This window comes from Empidonax traillii, unplaced genomic scaffold (genome assembly GCF_003031625.1).
Source record: "Empidonax traillii isolate 1590-97213 ecotype Southwest subspecies unplaced genomic scaffold, ASM303162v1 scaffold248:size1534464, whole genome shotgun sequence".
Classification (NCBI taxonomy): Eukaryota; Metazoa; Chordata; class Aves; order Passeriformes; family Tyrannidae; genus Empidonax; species Empidonax traillii.
The window spans coordinates 750967-777330 of record NW_020955441.1 but is presented as its reverse complement, the minus strand read 5'-3'; the positions used below and the strand labels follow the sequence as shown (position 1 = coordinate 777330).

General features: G+C 39.4%; 1 protein-coding gene across 4 annotated transcripts; it reads right to left on the bottom strand.

The window, feature by feature from the left end:
• Positions 1-4550: 4550 nt before the first annotated feature.
• CEP152 (centrosomal protein 152) lies at positions 4551-26364 on the bottom strand. 4 transcript variants are annotated; one of them, XM_027888951.1, is made up of 27 exons: positions 26124-26364; positions 25558-25680; positions 23081-23181; positions 22806-22872; positions 22295-22594; positions 21675-21843; positions 20845-20985; positions 19791-19930; positions 19298-19498; positions 17801-17948; positions 17038-17129; positions 16106-16269; positions 15350-15551; positions 14410-14523; positions 14158-14288; positions 13845-13973; positions 13565-13700; positions 13165-13344; positions 12389-12661; positions 11814-11945; positions 10899-11549; positions 9200-9374; positions 7346-7418; positions 7158-7264; positions 6258-6414; positions 5876-5979; positions 4551-5642 (listed from the first exon to the last, which is right to left on the bottom strand). In XM_027888951.1, the coding sequence occupies exons 1-27, from the start codon at positions 26124-26126 to the stop codon at positions 4813-4815; spliced, it is 5043 nt and encodes a 1680-aa protein (XP_027744752.1). In that variant the 5' UTR covers positions 26127-26364; the 3' UTR covers positions 4551-4812. The 4 variants fall into 4 exon arrangements, with proteins under 4 accessions (XP_027744752.1, XP_027744753.1, XP_027744754.1 ...); XM_027888952.1 differs by lacking the exon at positions 11814-11945; XM_027888953.1 differs by lacking the exon at positions 12389-12661.

Sequence of the window (26364 nt, the reverse complement as noted above, 5' to 3'; positions counted from 1 at the left end):
CAACACCCCTTGTGAACACCTTTGAGGGTACAGAGAAGAAATGTTTGGTTCATAGCTTTGAGATTTTTCTGCACGTACTGATTTTAAAGCTGTGGGTGAAGTTTGGCCTTTAATTAAAGTCAATATATAAAGAAAAAGTTCACTTAGAGAGTTAAATTGGAAAGAATCCCAGTCACTGAACTGGTTTCTCTATAGAAAGAGAAGATGAGCAGAAGGAAGGAGAAGTTACCAGCAGATTTTTGGTTTTTACAGAATTCTAACGCTGTCTTTAAATGTATGGTGATGAAGTGTTACATAAACGTACGTGTGGTATAAGACCACTAGAGGGGAGTAAAGTAACTTAAAAGTGAATGTTTCCTCTACTCGGTTTTGCTGTACAAATTGCATTTGCACATGGTAATTAACAGCTATAGTAAAGCCAGAGTATTAAAGAATTGCATTTGCTTAACATTCTAAGCAAAGTTGATTAGATAATTACAGTATTTCTGTACCATTGTCCCCTCTCACTAGGCTGCAGGCTGACAGGGAACATTCGTCATCTGGATGAAGCCAGAACACCAGGGATGGCATTCAGCCAGAACATTTGGCAATAGACATGAATTTCTTTACTTGTATTTATAAAGAAGCAATGCTACATGATGGAAACAGACTCATTTTATCAAGTGTGAAAAAGGCATCGGGCTTAAAACCTTGCTCGGTAGGTAAGCCTGTTCAAGGAGGAAATTGAGAACCTTGGTTCTCACACAGATCACTGCCCAAGTCTACCCAACAGTGAAATATTCACCCAAGCAACAAGAAGAGAGAGAAACATGATTAATTTGGAAGTGTGAAGTACTCTGCATCAGAATGCTGGGTGAAATCTCCCTACAGCTGCAAGTAATGTGCTCCTGTATCACTGCCAGGTTACCACCGCCTCCATTGTGAGCCATCCACACTGTGGGAGACACGACTGAATCTGCACAAAAGAGCAAAATAAATTTCAATGGGAAATCTTAGCAACTCCCACAGAACAAAGGGAAACATGAGACCAGCGTTCCAACAGCAGAAGAATGGCTTTGACAGCAAGTTTTAAGGATGAATGACTGAAATATATATATGTGGCTGTGTATCTCTATATTTCTGGGCAATATACCCAGCTTGACATTTTATGGGAAAAGGGACACTATACAGTAGAAGGTGGACCTCCAAACCTGAGAGGAAAGTACCAACTACAAACTAAAATAGGAGGTAAGGGGGTAAGAAGGTATGAAATTCCAAAGGTGTTGAGGAAAGCCTGGGAATGCAAGCAAGCCAGAGCTCTCCTTAGTTGCATGTCCAGAGGGATACTTGAATTTAATGAGAGCAGTGTTGAAAGGCTTTCACGAGGTGATAGGGTATTTTGCAAAGATTGTAGCAATCTTGCAGAAGAGCAGATAACCTGCTGAACCAGACTGAAAACTATCAGGCATGGTAGGATCAAGATTGTTGGGTCTAATTTTTTTTCTATTTATCGTTTGCTGTCCTATACTATACTTGCAAGATAAATCAGCTAAAGAAAACATAAAAATACCCAAAAAATACAGCTAGAAAGAGGACCACTGTATTCTTCTACTTTGGGGGTGTCATTAAACAAAGCTTAAGCCAAATAGTGCTGAACTGCAACATCACTAGAGTAAAACTTGATCTGGCTCCTACTGCATAAACACGGTATTCAAAAAGGAATTACCTGAATCAAAAGGATGTAACAGCAGGTAATCAGTTCTTGAACAAAGCAGTGAAGTTCTTTCATAACCTACAGGGTGAAAATACATGGTAGACTTAAGAGATTCATTTAGTGACTCTGTTACAATCTTGGCTCAACTATACAAGTCCAACCACATGTATTGCAACATTCCATCCCCCTTTCTGACTACTGTCAGCTGTCCAATTTCAGGAGTTGCCACCCCCTATCCCAGTGTGTTACTGCTCCATTCTTTCCTATTGATGTTGGAAGGAGGAGGGCTGAGGAACACTTTTGACTCAGAGGTGTTGATTCTTGGGTTAAGTATCATCTTGTACCTTCAACTTTACTCACCAGGGAGTGATTGCTGCTGTTTTGGGTATGGATCTTCCCTCCAGGCCTCCACAGTTGATTTTCATTAGGGAAAACTTAAAATCCCCTTGGCAGCTCTGGAGCTCTCTGGAATTGCAAGTGCAACAAGACACACAGTAAACATTAGGTGAGCAAGGATTTACCTGAACCTTTACCTACAGCCACATTCTCACATACACTGCAGTTTTGGTCACCAAAGTTGCCTGGTACTGTGGTGTGATTTGATACAGCTGAGACAGCAACCGAATCTACCTGGGCACCCAATGTCCACATTTAAATATCCTCCCTTTCACAAGCTGGTATTGGAAAGATTCCACCCACCCCTTTCTGCACCTGCATAACATCTCCCTGCTCCAAAAGAGGAGGACACCCACAAGAGAACCTTTTCTCATGCCAGGCTGCAGAGTCCACTGAAGAAAACTCCCCTGGTTTCCTCACTGGAACTGGGATCAGCTGCAACCTCGGCTTTCTGCAGAGTGGTCAGTAATGTGGAAATCTCTCCTCATCAGTGTGGCCCCAGCTTCTAAATTAACTATGCAAAAATCATCAGCTGTTCAAAGCTTTAGCAGGACTAAGATCATTAAACACTTCATTCTGCACTGAAATCACTGAGCTTTTTTAACACAGGGAATTTGTTAAAAGCTGTGGAAAGGGACAGTTATGCACACAAACAACACTGAACAAGGTGACAAAATGTGCTGTGAAAAGTTACATTTTCGAATTCTTAAAAGCAGTTTGCACATTGTCACTGACTGTGGCATTTTGGGAAGCAACTACAGAGAAGCTCTTGAACCTGCCTCAGGTGAAGGATCATTTGGAAAAGTTGCATTTGGTCCACAGCAAAGAGATGATGGGCCCTCAGCTGCTGTCTGGAAGGTCAGGGATGTCCTACAGGACAGAAGGATGTTTAGTTTTACAGATCCAGTCTTCATCTGGGAAGGTTTCTGAACTAGCCCAAGGAGTGAATTAATCTGATCTACTGGCTTGAACACTTGTACAGGTACCCCTCACACAGGAATAAATGTGCCTCTTTTTACCTCGTGGAATTCGGGAAAACGTTTAAGCTAAACAGAAAAAGCCAGTCATCATTGGAAAGGGGGGAAAAAAAAGGCCTCCACATGGGGCTTAGAGGACAACTAGTAAAAACTTTCCCTTGCAGACAAGGCCACAGCTATTTCCTCAGCTAAGAGCTCGGAATTTGGCCCTTGAACTTAACCACTGCCCATGTTTGTTTAGGCACAAGCGGTCTCTCATGGCCTCAGTTTGCTCCCACTGATGATGACAAACCCCACCTCACCAAAGAGGAAGTGGGGTTGGATTTATGGGCAACATTAAAGGCCACCAAGAAATTCAGAAGTCTCTCATTAGATCGCCTGAGAGTCTCAAGTCACAAGCCAGCCCTGCGTACCAAGAGAGCTGCAATGCCTTCTGCCTTGCCAGTTGGCCTGAAATAGAAACATGCTTTTTTGTGAGGGAAGTTAAACACACTTTTCTTCAGATTCTCTACTATTTTCCCCTTAAAACTGAAAAGATTCTCAGACTAAACTGTGATGTTCAACTCCAAAAGACCAAACAAGCAACCTTACAGCAGTTAAATGTTACATATGAAAGGCACATATATAACCTTTGAGACAACATTCACTCTTTTTTCTTATTCTGACATCACAGGACAGCAAGCAAAACCTTTTTGCTTACATTTTCCATATTACTGTTGATTTGAATTGCTGGCCCATAACCATACTATTAATTGCAACAAGTAAGATTTAAGCCAACAGCAAAACACCTCTGCTCCTCACAGGATCACTAGAAATGAAATGTCATCCCAAGTAAAGCAAAAGTCTAGGAAAAAAGATACATTTTGCAATTCTCTTTAAAATTTAAGCAGGCCTTTAAGATAGGAGCTCTCTAAAAGCCTCAGGAGGAACATGATGGTATCTTTAGCTTACCCAGATAAACTTTGCTGTTGAAGAAACATCTGCAAAATGTGGTCATTCCAACTGGTACCTTTCTTCTGCCCAACTTAAGCTGATTTTTGCTTCCAAAGGGAAGAATACTTGAAATGTGGTTTGTTATAATAATTTAATGAAAAAATGCAAGTATTTTTGCTTTTATTGTGGGAACACAAACAAAGGCTTACAGGGGGTCCTTCAGAATGGAAAAGTCAATTAAAATACTGACTTCAAACAAATCCCAAAACATATCTCATTACACTCTGAAGGAATTTTGATAACCATTAAAAAATTACCACAAGTTAGAGTAGCTTTGTTTTAGATAAACACTGCACTGCAAGCTAAATTGAATATAAAAATAGATTCTGTTTAATAAATTTGTGTATAATACACTATAAACAACTATGAAAGTGTTATTACAAAGGTAAACAAAAGTCTGCATTAATATTTCAAGTATCTTGATAACTTTGTTCACGTAACATTCGAGATGTGAAATATTGATCATGAAACGGACACAGCAGAACAGATTCTCCTCAATCCTCACACTTTTATTTAAACATCAAGTTAATCTTCTTTTCCTTCAAACAAGGAATTGCTGGTATCAGTTCAAGTTAGAAAGTGGACTATTAAAAACCACTATCTTGCTGATGAGACTTGGGATCCCACACCATTTTTCTCCAAGCATTTGTTGCAGCATTTTCCTCCTCTCGAATCTGATGATGCTTTGGGTTGTGGGATGGCAGAATTTGATTTGTCAGAGCTGAGGTTTGAAGTATGATCTGTGTTTGTTATCTACTGGTCTCTACTGTAAACTTCTCTGCTGCTTTTTGTGCTGAGAAACTTGCCACTGCCACTAGAAATGTCTCTCCAAGAAGAAACATTTTCATCTGCAGGGGAAGGTGACCTGATGTGAGGAAACTCTTCACAGTATACAGTCTGTGCTTGAACATTACTACTGGCTTTTTGTTGAGGATACAAGGGAGGTAAATCACCACAATCCAGAGAGAGGCTTCCATTCCCAGAGCTCCATTCACTGCTGCTTCCTTCATCTCTTCCTCGAGTGTCTTTAAAATTAAATTCCTCAGTTCTCTTAGACTTAGTTTTCCATTTTCCACATGATTGGATATATTTATCCTCTTTTGAGACTGTTCTTCTATTCTTGCCCTTAAGCACGTGATGAGCTGGCCCAGAGCTGGTGTGGCCATTTGTAAGGCTGGGTTCCTGCAGATGTTCTAAAGTTACCTGACAAGCAGCTGGAGGAGCGTTCTGATGTGCTGTATTACTCGCAGCACACAAAGGTCCTTTGTCTACACTTACAGTAGGGCCATATTTTTCTCTTCTTCCATCTTCATTTGGATAAAACTCTGGTAGAGCACCTCTGGAAGCACCATCCAGACCTTTAGAATTATTCCCGTTCTGAACAGTCACTGTTTCACAAAGTGCATGTTGAGTTATGGTCTGTGTTGCCTCAAACTGCTGTCTCAAGTCACGTGGCACACACTTCTGGGCAGCTTTATCACTGCTCTCACCACATGATTTGCTTTCCATATGGTTTGACCTGGTCCGAAGCACACAATCTCTTTTGGAGCGCTCAGCTCCAGGATCAGAAATTAAATGCAGAGCTAGAAGAGGAAGGAAGGAATTAGATTAACTGAAGGTAACGTTAATATTGGAAGAAAAACTAAGTTCTTTTGTTTGTTTTTAATAGAGAATTATAAGCGTTGTCAAAACAAGCAGCTTATATTTTCAACATTAGCAAGATTATAAATAAATTGTACTTCACTTTCCATCTGCACCTCACTTTCATTACTACGTGTGTGAATGCAATATCAAGAAGAGAACAACTGTAGAATACCTGAGCGGGTAGATTTGCCCTGGGGAATGTGTCGAAGAGGCGTTTCGAGTCCCTTAGCCATTGTAGCCAGTTTACTGGCAGCATTCATTATTTTCTTTTCAGCTCTGTCAAGAATTGCAGAACACAGGGGGGAAAAAAAAGACCAAGTTTTAGGGTAATTCCTTTTCAACTCTGCATTTTACTTCAAGGTAATGTTAGTGAGAGTCAGAGAATACTGAAGACACAGTGTGCCAGACAGCTCAGCACTGACCCCACGCCAGCACGCACAGACTGGCAACACTTCAGGTCGGGTACTGTTTGCTCCAAGGTGGACAATCACCAGACTAACATCTACACACCTCTTGCAAAGCCAACAGTAATTTCCACCTGCACTTGAACTCACCCTTCATGTTTCCCATTGTCAGTCAGGAGCTGTTGAAGACATGTCAAGTAGTATTTGCGCATTTTCCGTGCCGTCTCCTGGCGCTCTCTCAGAACCTCCACTTTAATCATCTCAGCAGCTCGTTCCTTACTTTCCCGGATGTAACAAAGCATATCACCTACAAACACACTTCATTAGTACCAGTTTTCCCCCAGAGTGGGGAAAAAAGCCAACACCACAAACTGAGATTGTCTAGCATATCTGGAACAAGTCAGCAAGGGCATGGATTTACCTGCCAACATTCCACCCAAATCCTCAATGCCTACTGGATAAACACCAGTGCAGATCACAGCAGGTTAATATGATGCATCAGAAAGGAATTCAGTTGTCTGATTCTGCATCTTAAGAAGGAATAGAAAACACTAGGCATAGGGATTGGGTAGGAATGTTGGCTGGTAAAATATTGGTCTAGAAACTTCAGTGGCAGTGCAGCTGGAATTTGGGAACCTGCTGTACTCAAGTAAGACCTGCTGCTACAATCCTCTCTCCTCAGCCAGAGGGTTTCTGATTAAGCCAGAAGGCAGGATACAGCAAGAGAGAAAAGCAGAATCTCTCTCAGGACAAACTGCAGGTCAGGTAGATTTTTTCATGTGGAGAAACAAGATCAGTTTCAAAATACACTTTAAAAGCCACAATTCAGTACAACAAAGCAAGGATGGCATAACGAGGCTTCACCTACTGCAATGATATGTCAAATATTATGGCGACAATTCCATTTCTCCCATTCAGTCTAGTAAGAAGGAAAAATTTACTTCTTATGTGATTTGGCTGTCAGATTCTTCTCCAAGTTGGCTGAAGGAGGAAACAACAAGGTAAATTATATTACTCCACTAACTTTTTAGCTAAGGCTTCAGTACTTACACTTAATCTTGCTCACAGCTTTGATGTAGTGAGCACGCATTTCTTCCAGACCTTTCACAGAGTCAGAGGATGCACAAGGTTTTGAGATGCCTCCCTTTGACAATGTCCTGAAATGCATATAAGTCACACTGTGCAAGAAAAGCAACTTACATCTTGCAAAAAAAAAAAATCATCGTTTCTTAAAATACCTTGGCGGTGACCCCTGGTCGTTCAACTTAGTCTTCATCTCAGAGTCTTCTGTAATTGGAGCCTTCCCATTTTCTATTAAAAAAAAAAAAAAAAGGAGATGAACCATAATTCACTGCACTTCTCTAAACTGGAGTTCAGCAGAAGTTATTACATAAACTGCTCTCTCTGGTATAAGAGCTCAGTGTCACAAAGTATCATCAGCAAACCTACATCTGTTGCAGTAACAAGCAGATAGAATTTGATCCCAATGTACTTCAGTGAAGTCTGAATATAAAAGTCATATAGTAATTAAATAAACTTAAAGTCTTCATATGCCATTACTAACACTATGCTGGAGGCAAACTTCTGAGATACCAAGTGTATGTGAAGAGAATGGACAGGATAAAAAATAACAAGGTTTGTGGGGGTTTTTTTTGATTTAGGCCTAATAACCAAAAGCCAGTATTCAGTCAAAACTGCAAGATGCAACAGACAAGAGAATCAAGGCTGTCTTTAGGTGACTAACCATCCTAACCTTGGATTTGCTCTGACTTAGCTTCATGTTGCTTCACAGCAAGCTGAGGATGTTTGTGGGCCATCACCAGCTCTCTTTTCAACTCCTGGCACATGGCCTCCCTTTTTTCAAGCTCCTGGCAGCAATGTTCACAGCAAAAATCTTCCTGAGACCCAAGACTCCTTCCTGTACATTTCTCAGTTGCAACAGTAACCGCTAAAAATTATACATCAACAGGGGACCAAAAAGAAAAGAATCAACCCAACCTCTTTCCAGTGCTCTACTTAGTCCTCCTCTTGCTGGACAACATAACATTTTAGTCCAATTAAACAAATCACAAGAGGCTGGAACCCTGTTACAGAAGGTGCAGCAGCATCCATCTGCTCACAGAGCCCTCGCAGCCTCAACGCACTCCCTTCAGTCTGAGTTCTTCAGCCAGCAACGAGACTTGTAGGTTGACTGTTTTTGAATTTCTTTTTTTTTTTTTTTTAAACCAACAGCCAAGCAGGGTCTTTTGAAGTCAGCTGAAGGAAACTGTCCCAGCTGGAAAGCCTCATATGCATCTGAGTCTAGTTAAGGAATACACAAAGACTGGGCTCCTTCCAGGAGAGCGACGGCTGCTCCCCATACCCAGGACAGGGCGCTCGAGAGACAGGAGCACTGCAGTGCTTGTATTGTTCTGTGGTAATAGATGGTTTGTTATTTTGGTGTTGAAGGAATCCAAGCCACACTACAGGCACGAAGCCAAAGACTCTCTTGGGTTTTCTTGCTTTATATTTTTCAGTTGTGTAAGAACTCAAACTAAACAGAAAGCCCCAAGGAGGTTTCTGTCCCTCCCATGAAGCTTTTCCCATGTACACTGTCTCCAGCTTTGCCATAGCACATGTGACAGCTTTAGGAAGAACTACAGGGCTAAATTATTTACTGGAGGGGATGGTGAGAGAAGAGGGAAGGGGGGAAAGAGAGAAACATCACCTGAGGATTCACATTTTTTCAACTACATTCTTGATCAAAAGAACCAGAAAAGACTACAGACTACCATGCCAGGTGAAATATCATTCTTGACACAATAATATCTTTCACATGAATGCAGCATTCCTTGTCTAGGCTAATGTCAAGAGCAAGTAATATAATTCAATTTCTGAAGCTCTCATTTAGCATTACCCGTTTATGAGACATAGTTTAGATCACACCCTGCTCACTGTGATCAACACTGGCTTGTATATGAGCTAATAATAATATTCACTAATTAACTAGCTTTGCACTGAGGTCATCAATAGGCCATTGACTATTAAAGACTGCTATTAACAAGCTTAATTTGATGATACACAATTCACCAGATTAGGATCAAAGCAAATACCTTTGTCTGTTCCACTTTCCTGCAAGGGTGTCGGTCTTCTTAATCTCCTTTGTGCTTCTGCTTGGTGTCCAACACTGCACACAGGAGTCCTGCCCATGTCCCCAGTGTCTCCTGCCCCATGTTGCACGTAAGGGTATGATTCTTTATTTGCATTACTCACTAACTCTTCATATTTCTGCAATTGAAAAACACTTCCTGAAAACCCAACACACAGTAAAGTGTTCCACGCCACCCTAAAGTAGGTAAGTAGTATGTTATGTTTAAAAACAACCAAGCCTGGCCACCAAATGGCTTTAGAGATTTTAAAACAGGTACTTTAAACCTGCAATAGAACTGTAGGTTGCAGCTCAAATCGTGAAGAAAATATCTATTCTATGATATAGAAGTTTGCTCAGGGTACATCACTGCAACAGCAGTACATGAATGTCTTGAATATTATTTTGGAAATATGAGTAGCCCTTAACATTGAAGAATTATACTGTGCCTTTGAGTAGTTGAAGTTAATCTGCTTTTTAAAAAGAGAGAAGACACTACTAAGAAATTACAGAGACTTCACTAGATAAGGTGGTTCAAGCCAGTCAAGGCTTTGAGGTCCAAAGGCATGTTAAACAGTTTACCAGGAGACATTCATATCCATTACAGAAGATGCTTCAGGCACAGGAAAAAAGCTTCCTATTCTCTTTACCATTGTGAAAATGCCTTGTGACAAGAAAACATTAAAGGCCCACTTTCTGTACAGAAATACACTGGCACTAAAAAAATAGTGTCATTGCCATGAGAAATCACTACATAGTCATTTTCCCCCATCCCACCTTGTCTTGAAAAACAAGACATTTTCTCTGTCCTATTCTTGGATAATTTCCCAGCTCGTAAATGCTGGGGGGCAACGGCATTTCTGGTGGGATGCTCCCCATAAAAAAACAAAACAAAACAAAACAACAACAAAAAACCAAACAAACAAAACAAACAAACAAACAAACAAAAACTTACTACAAGCATAAGCATTGCAAGAAGAGGGATCTGCTAAAACAACAGAAACAAATGCTTCTGGACAGAATCGGACTTAGCCCCAAACTCCTCTAGAAGAGGGTGGGACATGTTTCCTCATTTGGGCAGGCACGTTGAAAAGGATTTGCTAGAGCCACAATAAAATTAAGCAAGACTATTATTCCTAAGACAGAACTGAACCACTGACAAATTGACCTACTACAAAAAAAGGACTTACTGTTCCCATCCTTATTTGCATAAGAAGGAGGGGGAAAAAAGCATAACATGGTCTACAGTCACTATCCAATCACCACTAAAAACTGGATTTTGCAGCTATGCAAAAATCTGAGGAGAGTTCTGTCATTACAGCCCATCCAAGAGGTCTCAAGGAGCCTTCAACAGGCTCCCAAACTTAAGAGGGTGGATTGGTCTCCTCAGCTTATGAGTCTCTGCATAAAAGACACTCCTAACCTGACTTTTTCTTCTTGAAAGACTGAAGATGTCAAAGTCACACCCATCCTTTCCCTTTTCTCTTGCTAATGGTAGATTTAGCCTTCTTTGACTTTTAAAGGACTCCTGTTTATCAGTGAACACAAAAGTCGAATTTCTTTGTCTCAGGATTGCATGGATACTCCATGCTGGGAGAAAACAGGCCCGAGTGACTTGTCAAATCCCTTTTCTGATTGGCAGTTCCAGTTTACAGAAAAATTACCTCTTTCCACTCTCGCTCTTTCTTTTCCAGAATTGTGCAAACTGTGGTCCTGTAGGCCTTTTGTAAGCAGGCCTTCAGTTTGTCTTTGCACTGACTGTTTAACTGAACATGAGAGTCAAAGCAGTTGTCCTTCAAAGAATGCTTGCTATGTGTGCACTTGACCAGTTCTTCATGAATTTCACTCAACAGATGCTCAAGCTCAACCAGAGTCTTCTCCTCAGAGCGATTCACTTCATCCTGCAGTCTCTTGGCTTCCTGAGCCTCCCATTCTCGCTGCTTTTGGTCTAGTAACAGCTTTATTTCTGCTTCTTTCTGAATAGAGAGTTCATTCTTCTGCTTCGCAAGATCCTCCCTTGCTGTTGCGAGCACCTCTTTAATCCTGTTCCTGTGATCATCCAAGAACGATCTGTAGTCTCTCTCATTTTGCTCTTGGATCTGCAGGATTTCCTCTTGCTTCTCTTTGTTCCACTGTGCACGGGCCTTTGCCAGTTCTGCTTTGATGGCTGCAGGGATTTCTTCTTGCTTGAGCTCCAATTCCTTCCTCAGAGAAATGATCTTTTCTTCAAGTTCTTTCACTCTGGGTCCAGATCTCTCTGCACTCTCGTGTTCTTTCTTCCATTTCTCCTCAGCAGCTGAGAGAACTAGGGCTAACTGGCAAACACATAACAGTCATTGTAAATATATACACACATCTACAGATACACAAAATATAACTCTGAGTCATTAACAATCTACTGGAGATATTTTCAAGTTATTTAATAAACATTAAACCTTTATAGGCCAAAAAAATGAACCAGAGGGCACAAGAAACATCTTTCCTTAATGATTCCCTGCCTATGTCTACATTCATCCCTCAGCAACACCTGGGATTTGGAAAACTGAACTGTTTATCAGTACACAAATATGTTGGGCTACCTGCTTCGCTGTGGTCTCTTGGTGTTCTTTTTCCCATTTTTCTTGTTCTATCTTTAGATTTAGTTTGTACTCTTTGAGCTCTGTTAATTCTTGCAGCCACTTGGCACGAGCTTGGGTTAAAGCTGCATCTACCTTTAAACAGACAAAAAAACCTACTTCAGTCACCACCACTGAACACATTTTTATTATTAGTTTCATGTCACAGTGCAAGAAGAGACTTCAGTTTGAACTGCCTGTGTTTACAGAAATTAAAATAATTGGACCAGCAGCATCTGATGCATTTCCTGATGCAAAAATGATGCCAAAATCATGAATATTAAATTTATTTTTGACAAAATAATTTAAAATCTAAGTCAGTGTTGTTCAGTTCTGCTCAAAATTCCTGTAAAACTTGTTCAATAGTACGAAGAACAAGCAACATGCTACAGCTTGCTCAGAAGTTTCTTACAACTATACTTCTAATATAGCAAATACTGAGCTTAAGAGAAAGGAAGAGACCACTTTCTTTTTTTAGGTGACTTAGTTGCACACAGCAGTTTCACAGGCTCCAGGCAGACAGAACAATTATTTGTTACCTGGCTGGCAAGATTTTTACGGTATTTATTTTCCAGTTCTAATTCAAATTCTTTCAAGGCCTCTTCAGAGGCCACAGTTCCTCTCTGAGCCTTCTGGATCTGCAGCCTCTGGTCTTCAACAGTCCCTCCTAACTCTTTAGTTGGAACTTCATCCACAGCTGTTACTTGGTCAGTTTGGCAGCTGCAGTCATTACATTCAACTACAGTTCTTCTCATTTCTTCCAGCCTACTTTGCCAGTCTCTTTCTATTTTTGCAAAGACTTGTTCTTTATTCTAAGGAAAAAAATAGTTTTTTAAGAAAATGTCCCCCACCGTGTCCAAATAAATAGAATTTCACTGGTGTTTAACAAACAAAACCCTGTTTACACCAATAATCTTCCCTAACAGGAGAAACATAAAACCATGCACAGAGAGGAGAGAGTTTGGTGACTCATCACAGCTTTCTTCTATGGGATAGGAGACACAAAGGACTTCTGATAATTGAATTGAACAATAGAATGTGTAACCACTCTCCAAGGATCAGGGTGGAAAACTCCAACATATTACCAGCTGTGACATTCAGGACATTCTGCTTGTTACTTTACAAGACCTAGGGTTTTTTTTTTTCCAAAATCTTAAACGTGTAATACTTAATGAATTCTTCAGAGGCTCTTAAAATGACAGATCCTAAACAGCCACTTCAAATGGCAGAAGAGCACATAAATCTACATACAAGTTCTGTTTCTGAAAATAAACAACAACAAAAAAATTGAAATTCCCTGATCTGAGTTCCATACCTCTTTTTCTTCCTTCTCCCAGTGAACTTTAGCTAGTGCAACTTTCTCTTCCACCTGCTGTTCTTTTTCTTCCAGCCACTTCCTCTTTGCTGCTATCATTGACTTGCTGTGTTTCTCTTCAAGCTCAGCCCTCAGAAGTTTAAGAGAGACTTCTTTTTCTTCTAGTAGCTGTTTCTTGAGCTAGACCAAAAATAAATAAATACATGGAGTATTCTCCAAGGCATGGCAACTGCTCTGGTACAAAGTGATGAGAAGGTACGAGACATTCAACTCTCTAGAGCCTGTGCCCTGATCTTGCTGATGACACCTAAACGAGATTCGGCTCTCAAAAGCAGATGTTTTAAGATGTTCTATCAGAGGTCAGTTACATTATATGGTTTACAGATGTTTCCATTTGTACCTTCTCTTCCTTCAACTGCTGCTCTTGTTCAAATTTCTTCCTTAAAGTAGTTTCCAAGGTGTCCTTCTCCCCACAGACTCCAATGTAACATTCCTTCACTGCAGTCATCTCTTGGTTCAGCTCCTCTATATTTGCCCTTCACAGGACAGATTATTTATTATCAGTTGGACTTTACATTGACAGGACAGCAAGGCAATTTTAAAATAAGTGTCACTAACACTGAAGGCCAGAGGGGAATTGTGCAAGTTTCAATAAAAGTGGAAAAAACGGTAAGCCTTACTTGAACTGTGAGATTGTCTCTTCATAGGTCTGAATAAGCCTCTGCTTCTCCACAGCAAACCTCTCCATCAGCTCTTTCTCAAAATGTGCCTTTGTATCTTCATGATGTTGCTGGTAAGTTCTCTCACATCTACAATTTCAAGAAAGGAAAATAATGACCTAGTTTTTTTCCCCCCCGCTTTTAAATGGGGTTCAACTTCTCCTTAAGAAAATACCTTTCTAACATAAACCTCCTCTTGTACCTGAGAGCTGGAACAAGATTATACATGCAGGCTGGAAATCCACTAATTAAACTAAATGAAGTTAACACTTACCTGTCAATGGCTTCTTGCTTATCATGATCAAAATCCTGAACCATCTTTCTCATCTGACAACAGAGATCCTGATTCAAGCTTTTCAGTTTCTCCTCATTTTCCTTCAGTTCTTCAATAGTCAAAGTATGGGCCTGGACAAACAAGGGTTATAAGAACCTTTTCTAATCAGAGCTCTTAGCACAGGGCAGGGTTTTTTTGTGTTTTGGTTTTGTGAGGTTTTTTTCCTGCATGGATAAGCAGCATCTCTCTTACCTCAACTTCCTGTAGCAAAGCTTCATTAGCCTTTTTGAGTCTTAGAATTTCTTCCTTTAGATTATCAGAAACCAAAGGACTGGCCACTGAAGTGTCAGTTAGATTTGTGACAGGCTAAAAATAAATAAAATAAGGATATCTTTCCAGATATAAATGATTTAGAAGTTAATGCTTAAAAAAGTGGTTAAATAAAAACTGTACTTAAAAAATACACCAAAAGAAATTATTGAAGTGCAAGATATAACAGTTATCACTGTTACTCTGGATGAATTCCTGCAACTCAGTATCATGAAGGTTTAGAGAAGCACACACTGGATGTTGTGTTTGCAAGATGAATGACAACTATCACCCAACAGAGAGCACAGCTCTCAAGTACAGTGTAATTCTATCCCACATTCTATCCATGTCACAATGTACAGATTACAAAAGCAGATATTACAAGTCTGATCAATTCACAGAAGGAAGGTAGTGATGGAGTGAAGAGAGATGCAATATCAAGGAGATTCCTTGCTGATCAAATTACACAGGGAAGGCCCTCTGAGGGTGATCAGTTAAATGTTCCATTGGTATAAACTAATAGTACCATCAGCCTTCTCTGAGAAACTGCAAGTCCTTTTGGCTGAAGAAAACCCACTTTCTCCAATGAAATGTACTTCTGAAAAAAGCAGAGGGCCCATTAAATGCTATCAAGCAAGTCAGTCACCTTATCAGAACTCCCCTAATAATGAATATGCTGCCCAAGTTCTGCTATTCAGCCTTTTTCCTTTTAACCAGATACAAAACAAGGTATCATCCCAACGGCAATACTTTTCTTAGGAGTTGTTATGGATACTCAGCTATGGGTAAATTTTGGATCCATTCTCCTAAGAAGCTTAAATTCTAGTTTTCTTCACCAAAACCCAGAGATCCCTTACTTTGAAAGAAGAGTAAAAGAACAAACCTCTGACTCTTTTGATGTATTTTCCGCTTTCAACTTGTACTCCTCTAGTGTCTTCTGGCAATCTTTAAGATCATTTTGTAACTGAGTAATCTGGTTTCTCTTCATTTTATTACTGTTTAATAAACGTTCCAGCTCAGCTTTTAATTCTACAATAATTTCATCTTTGGAGAGTTCTTTATCCATGTCTCTGTTCTGTATTGCACTATCAGGGAAGACATAACCAGTTCAGTATTTAAAGCACAAAACACATTTATCTGAAAGATAGTTGTAGTAAAGGCAAGAGCAACTAATGCTACCAGAAATATAGATGTCCAAGACATAACAGTAAAAAGAATAAGAACATGAATACAAAAGCTTTTTCACCAAGTTGCAATTAATTTGCAGAGAATTTTTTAATTCAGCTCTTTCCCCAAAGATTCATTATCACATGATGTATTTTGAGACAACTCAACTGGTTGAAGGTAAAAGACAACTTTAAGTAACTATGTGGAGTCTGAGCAAAAAGGTGTCCATGAATACAATCCATACAACTCAAGGAATAGGAACATAGTCCTTATAAAATCTAAAGATTTATAATTAGTAATTAGGCAAACAATTTATGGTGTTAGGTCACTTTTCTGTTTACCTGGTAATATAAGCAGTATTTCAAGTATCTACCAAAAACCTGTAGTTGATCCAGTAAAACCATCTTTTACACATCACTTGTGTAATTTCTTGGGGATTTTAGATTTTCCTTCTACAAGAATCACTCAATACCTGCAGAACTTTGGTTTCTTCCCAGGGATTTTTTTAATTCCCAAATCTACATAGGATTCACCCAGGTTCATGTGCTGCTCTCCACTTGCATCATTCAAAAATACTCCAAGCTTGGCAGCAGATTCATACAAAGCTATTTCTTCCTTCAGTTCCATTAATTCTTCCTGAAAGGAAGAGTCAGAAAAAAATTATGCTGAGCACAGACTCCAGGCCTATGATAATTCTTCCAAAGAAAACAAATACTTGGAGCTATTCTTTCTAAATATAGCTGTATGTAGTTGAATCACCTAGCATTAATTTATTTATACTATCATTTTTGACACCTCTAGCAAAGCATATCTTAAAACTACAAATTAGAATATACTGAGCAACAGAAAGTATTCCCTATTGTTCTTATTACAGTTCATATTTCTTTTGCTCTTACTTCTGCTTTCCTGCTGTCCTTGTATAGTAAAATGGATGACAACAGAAAGGTACATAGCTGGAAAAACAGCCTGTCACTCCAGTACTTAGTAGGATTTACAGCTTACAAAATGGCAGATTTAAATCCAATATATGAATTGAACTGGAAACACAGACTACCACTCCTATTTCACAGAGGACTCTCTACCACTCCCTTTTGCTGATAAAAGGTAAATTTCAGAACACACAGTCTTCAAATTCCCAGAGTTTACATTCTTTTTTTATTCCCCAAAGCAGGTTAGACCAATGTAGGGGATCAGATTTGTGCTCATTCAGATGCCTTGCTGTGTTTTAACTTGGGGGGGCAGGGAGGAAGTCCAACATGCAACACTGGAAAATGAAGCAGTCAAAGGAGATGTGCTTGTTTCCCCAACAAATTAAAAATATTACGAGCACCAACCCCTTAGCTATAATGCCCACCTCCATCAAATTAAAAAAAAAAAGTAAAATATTTAATAAAGTTCATTAACCTGCAAAGCCTTGTTCATATCGTTGCTCATCATGTGTGCAGACTGAGCTTGTTGCAGTTGAAACCGTAACTGATTTGTCTCCTGCATTGAGCCTGTTGCAGGAAAGAGAAAGAAGAGAAAGAGCAAGTCATAAACATGCAAGAAAGACTAAGCAATCTGCAAAAAGATCTCTTAAAAATAGCAGTGTTGATTCTGGCAATAGGCACTACTCTGTTTCTATTTGCTTGAGCTCACTAACAGCTCCTAGATACGTTACTATCGAAAGACTTTCATGAGTAAAGGTAGGCAAAAGTCAAACACGCAAATTGCAAAATATTTCACAATCTAGTCCAATGATACAGGTTTCCAAGAATCAGTCTCCAGCTCCCAAAACAATCCTCTTCTCATTAAGATTTGCATTTAGAATGGCAATTCAAGACAAACACCTTAACACAAAACTAAGCAGCTTGTTCCCAAAGGCTGTTGTTTGTATGAAATAAAGTTTGCACATATGCAGCACAAAATACATATGAAAAGAGTTTAATCTTGTTGTTTGGGGTTTGGAGGTGGTGTTTGCTTTTATTTTTATTGGTTTTTTACATTTCAGTCTAGACTTCACTAAACTTTATTTAAATCTGACTAATGCACTGCAGAGGAAATGGTCTAGTACACATTTAGCTCAATGTTGATTTCACTTCAGTAGGAACACTGAAAGGCAATTTCATACTTAGAAAAACTGAAGATAATTCTGCAAGGATAGATAAAGTATGAATAAAAGGCTGACCTGTTTGCAGTAAATTTGCACATTGCTTTTGGCTTTCTTCTAAGCTCCTTGTCAGTCGATTTATTATTTCTGTTTTTTCACATTTGGTTTCTTCCAGCCTTTTTTCAAGTTGCTTAACGTGGTCTCCTAGATTTTTGCAAAGCTCTTTCTAGGAAGAGAGATCATTTTTACTCACATTATAAACATCTAGTCATCTAGAACAGGAGACAAATAATCAATCTGATACCTAAATGGGTAGAGGACAGCTAAATCAATCCCAGATCAAATGCTATCCTGGGCTGACAAGTCACTTCTTGCAGCATCAAAGTTCAGTTTTCACTAGGAGACAGTAAGTGTACTCATACATAAACACACATGGATGTGAACCATTTCATATTTCCTAGAGCAGTTTGTTTTCAGCACATCAGATTATGTCCTGTAATTATTCACACATACTCAGTCTACTGCAGAAAAATCAAGCCTTCACATTGTTTATATTAAGCCTGAGCTTAACTCAGTTTATTTTAACTGAGCTTAAGCCAAGTTAGCGAGGGCCAGTACTCTTTAAAAGAGGAACTGTAGTTTTTTCACATGACATACAAAGTAGACTTTCATATGGCATTACTTAGTTACCCACACAGACCTGGGAGAACCTTGTTTTTATACTGTTACCTCTTCTCTGAAAAAACAGGAAATCTCTCACCTTAAATAACCCAAACATGCTACCATATATTTTGCAGTAGAGACAAAGTTGTGTAAGCTTTGTTATGGTACTAACAGACAAACATTTAGCATTGCATTTTGTTTACAAATGAGTGCTAGCTGCATTTTAAACATAAACCTCATTTATTTTTATGTATATTTATGTTGAGACAAGAATCACAGAAATTTAAATTTATTTCCTTTATTTGAAATAAGAAGACAATTACTTAAGGTCTGACTAGACTACACTGCTTGAATATGTCTAATAGTGTAATTGGATTCTTACGACATGCTCTACAACCACGTGACACAATCCATACCAAACTCCATCTCAAAGACAGCCTTTCCCCTCCTCTTCCTTTTAAATCCTCACTTCTAAAATAAAGTGACTGTTCAGTGGTTAGTCATCCTTGATCATTGTGAGACCAAATCTTGGCAACAGACTGATTAATAAACAGTTTTTCTTGTTTTTTTTCTTACAAGAATATCATATTTTTTAATTAGTTCTTTTCTTTCCCAGACTTACTTGCAGTAATCTTTCAAAAAGAGATTGTGCACAGAACAAAAGCTCAGGAGAGCAACTAAGACAATGAATTCTTGCCTCCTCTGCATCTGCTACGTACAAAATGAAATTTGAGCTTACAACTGCCTCGAGGTGTTTATCTCATAGGCTTCCTAATATTGAGACTTCCCATTTTCTAAGCAGTTTCCAGAAGGAGTTATTAGAATTACAGGTCAAGAAGTGCAGGTTGGGAAACATGGGGATTTCTACAGCCTCTCCAGTACCATACTCAGCATCCTAAAATAATTTCTCACCTGCTCTCGGAGTGCAGATTTTGTAGTGTCAAGTTTCTGCTCTAATGACATTATTTGCTTTTCATACTTCTGCTTCAGTGCTGAAACGATGGTCTCGTGTTGTTCTCTGGCTCTCTGAAGGGCATCTGATCGCTGAAGTTCTAACAGCTGCTTTTGCATGCTCTCCATGGCCACCTCTGCCACCTTGGATTGCTTCAGCATCTGTAGGAACAGTATTAGAGTAGCTCCCAGTTACATGTTTTACTCCTGCTCCAGTATTTTGTCTGTCAGTTCAGGTTTCTCATGCCAGAGTTGCTAAAAGTCCTCAGATAACGCCTGGGGTTTAATACAAACTACTTTCAGCAATGGGTCCTATTAATTCATTATATACTCAGCTTCTGAAATGATCATGAGCAGCATTCCAAGAGACCAGCACTTGTGTTTAATGCAAATGCACCACACGTATAACTGTAAAGGTCTTCCACAATAAATAGTCTGAAAATATTTATAGTACCTGCTCCTCATTGGCAGTAAGAGTCTGGATTTGAGTTTCAAGGGCCTTGATTTGACCTTCAAGATGCACTTCCCGTTCTTTTCCATTCTGATAGAGTTTCTGAGACTCATGAAGACTAAGAGCCAAACCATCCTTTTCATCTAAAGAAAGAGACAGAACAATTGTGTCAGAAACACAGCCAGCCACCCAACCACTGCACGGAGCACAACAGCTCAGGATCTGCTCTACAGAGCCATTCACCCTGTCTCAAACTGTGGGCAATAACAGAAGAAAGAACAAAACCAGTCAGTCTCCATCCAGCAATCCCTTTCCCCTCCTGGTAGCAGGAAGCACTCCAATGTACTGTTTTTACAAGGGTTCTGAAGGTACGAGCCCCATTCTGTCAGCAGCAGGACCTGGTATCTTCCCTGCCACCACTTGAAAGAAGAAACAAAAGTCCTCTCGAGGAACAGTCAAGCAAAATGGTTGACAGTTGAAGTTTTCCCTCTCCTTTGCTCTCCTTTGCATTCTAAAAACTATATTCTTAATTAAGACCATGAGGTTTTTTATCTGTTCCTGTAAGACATGGGAGACTAAGACAACCACCAGAGTCCACTGCATAGAGCTTCTCTCCATGTACAGTCTGTGAAATGGCTTGTTAAACCAGACACCACAAACAAATCTATTTTTTCATGTATGTACAATTCTCCTGTTGGAGTTTGGGTGTTCTGGTGTTGGTTTGGGGGATTTTTTTTTTTAATTTTCTGTATTTTTAACAGACTACTAGGGAAAACTTCTCTTTTCTGTACATTTGTGATGCCTCAGACACAGGGACTCTGGAAAACAACAGTGGTTCTGAAAATGCAGTAAAAGTTCAGACAGTTATGCAGTCAGGCACCAATGCAGAGAATTTTCTTTAGAACCATGTTTGGGGAAGAGGGTTAGGTGCATATAATCCCAAATCAAGTTTATAAATATGATAACTACCTACAGAGACACTTTCTAAATCAAAGTTTCAGAATTATAAAGTTGCTAGATATGAATAAAATATAAGAATTAGCACAAAACATTTTACCTTTGACCATTGAAAGCTGATGATTTAAGTACCTAATCTGCTGTGCACTCTTCTCTAGTTTTTCATTAAGTTCTTCCAGTTGTCTTTCTCTTGCTTTATTTAGAACCTGAAGTTGAAGAATCTGCATATTTTCTGAAGAATCTGCCAAATTTCAAATAGCATGCAAACAACTCAGCACAGAGATCAAGAAAGTCATCATCATCATCATCATCATTCCTGCTCCAAGATACTTTTTTATAGTGCCAAATTCACTGCTGGGCCACAGCATTGCATCATTTTTTTAACCCACATTTGATTGGCATCACCCCAATTGCTCTGGCAACAATGGCTGAAGAACAGTAGGAAATACCAACACAATTCAAAGCTGACAGCAAGCCCAGATAAAGGTTTATGTGCTGTGAATTGTCTTGGGGCCACTACAAATTTTCAAGATGTTTAACAAATGTTCTGCTATTTGAAGTGTACCTGACAGAGAAGCCCAATGTGGCATCACGGAAAATATGCTTCCTAAGGTATAGTAAGTCACTATTTTCCAATATTATGAAAAGAGACAAAGTGCCAGCAAGACTTGACACCAAGCCATCAGAAATAATTTCTTTCAGTCTCACCAGTCAAAACCACATTTTTAATAGCTTGAAACACAAATACCCTGAAAATCAAAACCCCTGATCAAAACCACCCAATTTCTAAATATAAAAGATCATATACATCAACATACTTTTAGTTGTCTTCTTATTTAAAAAACTACTGAAATCAACGTGTTTTCTACTGCTGATTTCCAGTGGACTTTTCACACAAGTTTATTTCAAGTCTAAGTAGCAAACACTTACTTTCATCATTGGCCAAAAATTCATGTTGCAAATCTTCAAACACTTCATTTCTTCTGTTTCCTTCTTGGACTACTGGAACATTCTGATGAATGCCATTCTGGTATGGTTTGTAAGTCACTTTGTAAGACTCTGGTGATTGGCCATTGACAACATCAGATGCAACAAACTGCTGTTGTGACAATATCCAGATAAGAGGAAATAAATTAAATCCCAACTGTAGAGTTGGGAAATATTTTTCATTTTACAGATTGACATCAAGAGTTCTAGTAGCTCTCCATTTTCAGGCTCCAATCAAGCACACCATTTAAACGTGCTGGAATCTTTCATGAAAGCTTCCACTGAAGTGGTGAAGTGTTAACTTCAATAAAGGAAGCACTTCAGTGAATCACACTCATTCTACCTCATGGAATTCTACCAGGTAATGGGGGTAACAAGAGAAATAATCATAACATGAACATATGAAAATCCAATTATTTAATGTTTCATTGTTTTAAACAGGCTTCAAAAGCCTCTCATCACTGCTTAAACTGATAGTAAGAGACTGAAAGCTTCTAGAAATATTAATACCAATAAAGTGAAAACTTTCAAGAGATAGAAAAATATGTCAGCTTCTGACATACCTTAAGATGTTCCTTTGGAGCATCTGGAAAATTTATTATTTTATTTTGCTGATTGTTAAAGTCTGGTTTATGACCACTTGTATATGGCCTGAAGTTTTCAGGAAGATGATACACATTGTTCTGTTGGTAGCAACTTGGAGAGTTAAACCCATCTCTACCAAGATAAACATCATCAGGATCCTCTTGACCGTTCTGGCCAGGGTAATCTTCTTTAACATCATATAAATGTTTCTTCTCTTCATCATTTTGCTGGTCACACAAGAATTGTTCAGGATACATATTTTGTCCATGTTCATAGCCCTATAAATGGGTAAGAAGTTTAAAATGTTCTCTCAAAATTCTGAAAACCCCCCACCCTCCTATTTCGGAGGTTACCAGCCCTCAAGTTAGAAACACTTCAAATGAATAGCAGAACATGAAAAGTATTTCTCTAATGAATTTAAACAATACTTAGCATGTTATTATGAACAAGCAGTTCATACTAATTAGATCACTGCTCCTGCAAGCTTACATTTTGAGGATCCCCTATCAATGGATGATCGTTCCACCTCCCATCGTGCTTCCCAGGCTCGTGTGACCTAGAGAAACACAAGCAAATTACTTACAACTTCAGGAGAAAACAAACCAAACCACCTCTTCTTAAACTAGGTGACATCTAGTTTACTGCAAACTGCACTACAGCTCCCCTTTTACTTGGCTTGCTTTTACACACCTCATCAACTGAGACTTTGCTCTGTTCTCAAAACCACAACAGAAATAATTAAAACACGGTGCCAAATGCCTTACTGCTGCTCAGCCTCCTGGATGCTGCAGTCTGAGTAGCTGGAGAGCTGGTCTCCACTGTCCTCCAGCATATCATGGGGAAGGTCTGTCAACAGTTGTTGCAACTGAAACAGAACAAACAGCATTCATTAGATGCTTTTCAGAAGAATGCGTACAAGGCCAGTCCAAAAAGAGAGGCCAAACAGGCCACTTGCACAAAATCCTGGTGTTCTTCTCCAAGGAAGAGTCTGTCCCAGGACAGACAACCTGTGAAGAATGGTCTGCAAAAAATCATGCCAAGTATTCTCCAAGTACCAGGCAAGAGAGGAACTGGAGACTCAAAACATGCTTTTTCTGCGGAATCTGGATGGAAATCCAGATAAGAAATTGCCAGTCAGTGTTCCTAGGTGCAAGAAGTCATCACTGCAACAATTACTGGTCTGCTCATGTGTTCAGGTGAAGTCACCAAGAAACTGGACACGAACAAAGAAAAATACCACCAATTCTAGTTCAGAAAATACAGGTGGGCCACAAAAGGAAAAAGGAAAAAGAAGAAAGGGAAAAAAAAAACCAACCCACAACCAAAACACACCTGAACTTATTGAATAGAATAGAATATTCTATTAATAGAATACACATAGAATGTACCTCTTCCAGTTTTCAGAGAGGCTTTGATATGGGGCCACACACTGGGCTTCTTGTAGATCTGAGCTACGCACTCTCTTTTTCTTATTGGATATCTTCAGGGTTACACAACATATTCAGAGCTTTACATGCAGTTTCTGAACTCTAACCCTGTTTTTTTCTCTGAACTCACAAAGCATGTGTTAATATGAGCAGAAACATTAGCTGCCCCATGATACATGCCTTGTTAGGTTTTCTTTGTTAAAACAAACAAAAGAAACCAGAAAACAAAAACTACCGTCTACAAAAAGTTTATCTTTAGGAGACCATGTTTTCTCAGATGCTATTCTAGATGCTCTCTGAGACCAAAGGATAGGCCAGAAGGATAACTTTTTAAAATGTCTACAGAACAGTATATCACCAAAAGTTTTTTCCTAGAAATTCAATTGTGGCGTGAAGGAGTTTCCCTGTCATGAGGGTATTCTCTGGATTTACTGTATCCCAGCTCCAGGAAGCAGGAAAGTGAGTATCATTCACCAAAGATCCTCTTTCCTTTGCCCCACTTGGAACCAAGCACATCCTTGAGCACCAGAGGCTTTGCTGGTCTTGCACTGCTTTAGAAACTTGAAAGTCAAGATAAAGCAGAGCACACATCATTCACAACATCACCAGGAGAGTTAACACTTAAACCAAGCTCAGCCTACCAGGTGAGCTAGCACAGAACTCCAGATGTGGGTAAGGGTTACCCAGTTCTTAAGTACTCTCCCACCAGGAAGCTCTCTCCAATTTTCAAGAAAAGAACCACCTGGTTTGTGGTGGCAGAGAACTTAAACTATTGCAAAGTCTCTGATTACTGTTCCTCAAGGAACATGGCACAGCCTGTGTTTCAGCCTCCTTTTACCAGGCTAAAAGTCACACCCCACTGCAATACTTACACGTAGCTCTGTGGCCCCCACCCTGCCCCAGTTCAAACAAGCAGGACCAACAAGGGTCACCACTGACTTGTTCAAAAGAAGCTGCTTTGTTTGTGCCCATTGCCTCTTGTCCTGTCACTGGGCACCACTAAAAAGAGCCTGGCTCCATTGTCTCCCTTCAGGTGTTGATACACATTGATGAGACTGTCCCTGAACTTTCTCCAGGCTGAGCAGTCCCAGGTCTCCCAGCCTCTCCATATAGCAAAGGTGTTCCTCTCAACACTCTGAAATTATAACCTTATTTATGCACTGTCTCACTGACCCACTGTCACAACTCCAGTTATTTCACTGTTCATTCTCCTGCACAAGCACAACATTCTTTACAGTGAACCCTGGAGTGTACTGGGGACACGACTGGGATTTACCACCCTCCAAAAAAACCATTATGCACACTCACGTTAAACATGTGTTTTCCCAACTAGCTTTACAAAACAAAAAAGAACAGAAACATGTTTCAACTCCAAAGAAATCTCAAAATTTTGAATATATTTTCCCATATACTTAAGTATGTGATTTATAATCAGAATTTGAGAAATGGATCCTCATTCTTTTCTAAGCTAACCAAATTTTCAAGTGAAAGAATTGTTGCTTTTTAAGTATTTGTGAAGTGAAAAAGCTGTCAAGAAATAAGAAAGGTAGGTGACACCAGCCTTTTTCATTTGATCTACTGAATAGGCAAGGAGTAAAGTCTTCCAGACACTACATATGACATAACAAGGTTCTTAAGAAGCAGCATCTTATTTTCTTTAATTTTTATGCTTTTTAAGAGTGGCACAGTCTGCCCTCTCTTTTGTTCTTACCAAACACACACAAAAACATTTTTCTTTCCCTTTAAGCACTTAAAAGAGAGAAACAGGAAGAAGCTAAATACACAAGCCTTCAGATTTCATTATTCTTTTTCACCTCTTGTTCTCTTGCATAATCTTCTTGGTCATAGTCTTCATCTTCATGCTGTGTTTGCAGAGCTGCACTATCAAAGTCAAGGGACATTGTTCTCCAGCAACGTTTTTGTGTATCCAGCAAAACCTATCACAGGACAGGCAAAGAGCACGTGAGTGAAATAGGAGAGGAACCAAAAAGCACCACCCTCACTCCCTGAATTGTGTAGCCAAACACACACAAAAACATCCTTTTGCACATCATCAGTATCGTTCACTTTGATGCTTGTTTCTCAGTATATCCAAGCCTACTGGGTTTCTAAGAATTTAGCACTTAAAACGATTATTTGGGCTTTTCATATGCTAAAATTATTAAACTATTAAGTTCGCTTACAACCAGACATTATTTTCTTCAAGTTCTAATACCATACAATGTATATATAGTGTGTGATACATGTTGATAGTTACGCCCACTTGTACATCTTGTTTCATCTTCTTCTAGAGAACAACTATATTTTGTATTAAATGCAGAAAATACACCGTTTCTTGTGCATTTGATAATAGCTCCTAGAGCAAAAAATGGAAAAGTACCATGAAAACCTGAAAAGTATCGTGTCAGTTCCAGATTACATTGCTTAACGAAGAGACTCCCGAGGGCTCCTCTGCGCTGAGCAGGGAGTTCACTCTCGGCTACAGCATATCAGGGCTGGTCCCCAGGGAGCTGCAGGGTGAATTACTCCCTGATGAGGCTCCTGCTTTGGGCACACAGGTGCAGCACCTGCTGAAACCTGCACCTGGTGTAAAGTGAGCTTTACTGGAGCATTAGCTGCGA